Genomic DNA, 6,000 nt, shown 5'->3' on the forward strand with positions numbered 1-6,000 from the left:
GTGGGATATCTACGCACAGAAAATGCAGAGGAGTATGTGGAGGTGGCTTTCCTGACAGCTCGGTCCCGAGTGGCCCCCAAGCGTCAGCTCTCAATGCCACGACTGGAGTTATGTGCTGCACTTACGGGTGCACAGCTTGCAAACGTGCTAACTCAAGAGCTTACTTTAGAGATATCCAGAGTGGTCATGTGGACAGACTCCACAACTGTTCTTTCTTGGATCCAGTCGGACTCTTGCCGCTTTAAGGTGTTTGCAGGAACCCGTATTGCAGAAATTCAAGAGCTGACTGATAGCCATGCTTGGCGCTACGTGGAGACGTCACAAAACCCAGCAGATGACCTCACCCGGGGAAAGTCACTGAAAGACCTATCAGGTGAGAATCGTTGGGCTTATGGACCCCCGTTCCTACGGCAGCCACCTGACCAGTGGCCAGTGCACCCAGTCACAACAAGTGAGGACATCACTGAAGAGCTGCGAAAGCCAACGATCTGCCTGGTTAGCACAGTAACCGGCACCCATCATTCCATACCTGATACTCAGCAGTTTAGCACATTTGGTGAACTGGTGAAAGCCACTGCGGGGTACCTTCACGGGGCGGCTGCTGACGCTAAAGAGACTCCCACAGCAGAGGAGTTCAAGGAAGCAGAACTCAGCATCCTGCAGTCCGCCCAAAGAGACAGCTTCCCTGAAGAAGTCCAGTGTCTGGAAGCTGGGAAACCAATCCCTTCCTCCAGTTGCCTAATCATGCTGGCTCCAGAATATGACGCATCAGTCCAGTTGATACGGGTTGGAGGGCGTCTGAGGCGTTGTCAGGAACTGGAGGATGACGTTATCCACCCTATAGTCCTTGACCCGAAACATGCTGTGACTAAGCTGCTCATCCGACAGTTTGACCATGACTTGAAACACCCTGGGGCAGAGCGACTCTTTGCAGAGTTGAGGAGGAAGTTCTGGATCCTTCGTGGCCGTGAGGCTATAAGAAGAGAACAGCGCTCATGCCCTGAGTGCCAGAGATGGAGAGCCCAACCGGTCAACCCCAAAATGGCGGACTTACCCCCTGCACGGCTCAGGCTACATCAACCAGCCTTCTACTCTACGGGGATTGACTGTTTTGGTCCGATGCAGGTTAAAGTCGGCCGACGGAATGAGAAACGCTGGGGCTTACTCTTTAAATGCCTCACGACAAGAGCTGTCCATATTGAGGTGCTGTCCACCATCAACACAGACTCCTTCCTGATGGCCTTGAGGAGGTTCATATCCCGTCGGGGGAAACCAACAGAGCTGCTTTCGGACCAAGGCACCAATTTCAGAGGTGGAGATAGGGAATTGCAAGAAGCTTTCAAAGCCCTCCATCCTTCTCTCCAAGCACAGCTGGCAGAGTACCAGATCAAGTTCCGCTTCAACCCACCTAGTGCCCCTCACCACGGTGGCTCCTGGGAGCGGGAAATCAGGTCTATCAAGGCTGCTCTGATTGCTACCCTGGGCTCGCAAGTTGTCAGTGGAGAAGTGCTCACCACCATCCTGATTGAAATCGAGGGTATCCTCAATTCCAAACCCCTTGGTTACGTGTCATCTGACGTAGCAGACTTGGACCCGGTGACACCTAATCTATTGCTGATGGGGCGAACCGACCCCTCTCTACCTCAGGCAGTATACCACGACTCAGAGCCGCTCAGCCGGCGGCAATGGAGAGCCTGTCAGGTGCTTTCGGATCGCTTCTGGGTGCGGTTCTTGCGCCACTACCTGCCCACACTGCAAACCCGATCCAAGTGGCAGTCCGACACGTCCCCTCTTCAGCTGGACACCATCGTGATGATCGTCGACCCTCAACTGCCCAGAGCATCATGGCCTGTTGGGAGAATCAAGCAGGTGTTCCCTGGGGCCGATGGTCTGATTCGCACAGCGGAGGTTGAAGTTCGGGACCGCACCTATGTCCGACCTGTGAGCCGTCTTATCAGACTCCCTGCTATACCAGAGGAGAATGAACAGTGATAGACTGGGTACGACAAATTTGTTAGAACAAATTTGGGGGCGGCTGTTTTGAAGGCTGTATAGTGTAGCTGGGGACTTGGCCAGATCCGGCCACTAGGGGCGCAATAGCGCCAATCGGGCTGAGTGCCACTGCAAGTAATAAAGAGAAGAAGAGACTGACGACGGTGAGAAGCGAGTAATGCAGGCAGCAGGTTGTGATTGCAACATTGTATTCGTCGCTCTGCCTCTTGTGGTTCAGTGTGCGTCCAGAGAAACGTAAGTTATGTTGTTTATGTGATATTTAGGTCGGCTGGTTGAGTTTATATCCGGTGCTGCAGTTCATATTTCTAGCAGTGCTAACTGCTAGTAGCTTTGGATGGTCTAAATGGTCAACTGGGTTATGTTATGCTGCTGACCATTTCCTTTGTTGTCAGTTGAGTACAGGACATATATTACTATTGTTTTTATTTGTGTGCTATTGTTAAGTATATTGATGAATGTTATTGTTTGGGTAATTCCACACACACACACATTGGATTAAATTACCATAAAAGGACTGACTGCTGTCATCATTTTATAAGTCTTGGGGGAACTTAGTGCGTTCTGACAGACGCCCACTTTGTGATTACAAATCAGAGAAGCCAGTCTATTAACTTTGAACCTCCGCAACAGGTTCCTTTGTCCAGAATGGATTACATCCTCTAAAGCATCCGTTCCTTTGTTACATTACCAATGCACCTCCCTCCCATGAGTGGTGCAGCATGCCTGCAGTATGCAGCTCTGTGAGTAATTGCATTGTGGATTGCGTGCGTGTGTGTGTGTGTGCGTGCGTGTGTGTGTGTTTGCATGCATGTGCTGCTGTGTCTTTTTTCTGCAGTCCTAGGGAAGATCCGCAGTGCAGTGGGGAGTGCCCAGCTGCTGATGTCCCAGAAGTTTCAGCAGTTCCGGGAGCTGTGTGAGGAGAATCTGGTATGTGTCACCTCATCCTCTGCATGCCGTCCGCCTCTCTTGCCCCCTTTAACACTGACATCATCCAACACAAATCATGCTGACAGGCCAAACTAGCAGTCATTGACTATGCATCCACTGTAGACATCACATCTATTCCATCTCTTCGCGTCTAGATCTTACGTTTAGTTTTAACTAGTAGTCGGATAAAGATGGATCTTTGAATTTGAGTGCCATACCCTTTGTTGCATCGTCTTGCGTAACAGGAAATCTAGCTATTGCAGAGAATTGGTGAAATTATGGTACCTAAAGGTATTGTTTTCTGGTTTTCCCTGCACATCAGCCTATCAAATGACTGGAATGTACACCCTTTTCCATGCCTCTTTGTCACACAAGACAAACAGTCTCCAATGTATTTTCTTTTGGTTTCCTTTATGTGATAGACCAACTCAAAGTTGAGCATAATTGTGAAGTGGAAGGAACATTTTATCCGATCTTCTGAAATTTATTTCGCCATTTATAATCTGAAATGTCTTATGCGCATTTGTATTGAGCACCTGTTATACTCTGAAACCCTGAATAAAAGTCCACCTGTGTGTAATTCCCAACATGTATAGAGCTGACCTCCGAGGTTTGTTAAAAGCGAAAACCACCTTAAAGACCAGAGATCACACCAGGGATTGAGTTGCAGCCATTATTTAGTGTTGGGTCATAAGGACCGATCTTTGAACATCTCAAAGGGCATTGTGCTGCCCATCATCTCAAAAAGGAAAAGAATATGGCACAACTGTGAAACCTACCAACTTACTTACTTACAGAAAGCTGTAAGTAAGTTGTACCGACTGCAAGCCATGTAGCCATCATTTGGAAAAAGGTTCTCTGGTCAGCCAAGACCAAACTTTTAATTTTACAGCACGCCACCAATAACACACCATCCGCTTCGTAAAACATGGCGTTGGCAGCATCATGATGTAAGGAAACATCCAGCCAGAGCTACAATGCAATCAATGGTTTATAACAAATCAAAGTCATGTGTTAGAATGGTGCTCTCCATCCGGTCTGACTGAGAAGATTATTTTGCTGAGATTAATAAACAGAAAAAGTCAGTTTGAGGAGTAATTCTCGGAAGCAACCAATCAGAGGAGCCTATTTCAAATGCATGCCACACCTTTCAGATTTTTATCCGTCATTTTCCTTCCACTTCACAACTATGTGCTGCTCTGGGTTGATCTGCCATGTGCAATCTCCAAAAGAAAATACATTACAGTTTGTGGTGGAAAGGTGAAAAAATCTGAAAAAGTTAAAAGATTTTAAAAAACAGCTTCTCTATCACCACTTGTTGGAGGAAAAACAAAGGGTATTGTAGTTTTCAATGCACATACTGTAAAGCAGCCCATTGTCCACTTGTTACAGTATGACGCCACATAACTCTGATAAATCCTCTCATTCAAATTCCAAATAACCTGTAGAAAGAAAATGGCCAAACTTGTGAGTGATCAGGCGTATAAACAGTATTTGTCCGCATGCTTGTTGTGTTCGTGTGTATGTGTCAGAACCCAAACGCGCACCCGCGGCCCGTCTCCCAGGATCTGGCGGGTTTCTGGGACATGCTCCAACTGTCCATCGAGAACATTAGCCTGAAGTTTGACGAACTCCACCAGCTCAAAGCCAACAACTGGAAACCTCTGACCCCCCCAGAAATCCAGGTGCGCACACACAAACACACACGTAAAAAAAAAAAAAAAAAACGCCTTACCGTGAATTTGGAAGCGCTTCAGTAACCTCGCATGCTCTCTGCTGTCGTCGTGCTGCGTTGTAGCATGCGTATACGTGTTGCCTGCCTGACGCCGCTGCCTGTCTTGTGTGTTTTTGCTCTCTCTCTCTCGTTGTCGACAGTGAGCCTGCTTTTGAGAAGCCACTCTACCTGCCATGCACCGTTGGGGCCTGTCCATCTCCAATGGTCTTTTTACCTCAGGCAAAGGCCGCCATCGTGCTCGCTCACCCCACACAAATGGCCGCCGCCGCGAACCATGACCTCATCCGAGATTGCATGCTCTCGCATTATGCCGCCAGCTGCTCTGCATAACCTTCATGCAAACTTGCAGTTGTCCTTGTTTAGCTTCAGCCTGCCCCCCCCCCCCCTTCCCTGAAGGAATCCCAGCTTTAAGTCTGTTTGTCGTTCCTGTCCAGGAGAGAAGGATGCCCCCCCCTGTGCCAAAGAAGCCTCTGAAGGCCCACGCACCTCTGGCTAGGGACCACTCGCTGGAGAGCTCCGAGCGCCAGCGCCTGGAGGCTCGCAAGCGGCTGCTCGCTGCCAAACGCGCCGCGTCGGTGCGGCAGAGCTCGGCCACCGAGAGCGCAGACAGCATCGAGATCTATATTCCCGAGGCTCAGACCAGACTCTGAGAGGCACGGGATGCGTACGCCTACACGTCTAATACTTTACACTGTCTCATAAACACTGTAGTAGCACTGAATGCTAAAGGCCAGGGCGCTAAACACGCTAGAATCACCTTTTCTGCCGACTCTCCAGATCACTGTGGGCTCACTCGCCGTGGAAGGTGTCTGAACAGGAAATGTACATTTACAGTATTTATTAAATTATTTATATATCTCCTGTCCACCCTCATTTCCTTTTTTTTCCCAGCTTTGATGTAGCAACCCTGTTCATCACTCATAGATTTGTCTAAACAAAAAAAACAAAAAAAAACAGCCTCTTCCGTTATGTGGCCTGGTAGCCTACTCCGTGACAGAGATTTTAATGCCCCTTGCACTTTTTTGAATGTTGTCACATAACAATCACAAACTTCTATGTTTTTTTTTACTGTGATTTTCTGTTATATTCCGACACAAAAGTAGAACTTTTACTAAGAAGTAGAACCGTCCCACATCAAGATGCTGTTACCAGGCATAGGGTATTGCATTCGAGAGAGTTGTGGGGTTTTGCATCTCCACAGCATGATGCAGCCACCACTATGCTTCAGTGTGGGGCGGTGGGAGTTTCACAATTATGTTGCATAACGTGAAGCAAAATGAAAATATGACATGGTCTTACTTTTTATTTTTATTTTATTTTTTATC

General features: G+C 48.1%; 1 protein-coding gene across 4 annotated transcripts in view; it reads left to right on the forward strand.

Moving 5' to 3' along the window:
- The window catches only part of dlgap1b (discs, large (Drosophila) homolog-associated protein 1b), a 150,758-nt gene extending 145,139 nt beyond the window's left edge, over window positions 1-5,619 (forward strand). Inside the window, exons 10-12 of one of the 4 annotated variants that reach the window (XM_036125631.1) lie at window positions 2,849-2,940; window positions 4,473-4,625; window positions 4,816-5,076. In XM_036125631.1, coding sequence (XP_035981524.1) covers window positions 2,849-2,940; window positions 4,473-4,625; window positions 4,816-4,818 — 248 coding nt within the window. In that variant the 3' untranslated portion in view covers window positions 4,819-5,076. Of the gene's footprint in view, window positions 1-2,848; window positions 2,941-4,472; window positions 4,626-4,815; window positions 5,077-5,109 lie in introns of those variants that run through there. The other 3 variants (XM_036125629.1, XM_036125630.1, XM_036125632.1) reach the window with 3 other exon arrangements.
- The last annotated feature ends 381 nt before the right edge of the window (window positions 5,620-6,000 follow it).

The sequence above is a fragment of the Fundulus heteroclitus genome, chromosome 21 (genome assembly GCF_011125445.2).
Source record: "Fundulus heteroclitus isolate FHET01 chromosome 21, MU-UCD_Fhet_4.1, whole genome shotgun sequence".
In the NCBI taxonomy this organism is placed as follows: domain Eukaryota; kingdom Metazoa; phylum Chordata; class Actinopteri; order Cyprinodontiformes; family Fundulidae; genus Fundulus; species Fundulus heteroclitus.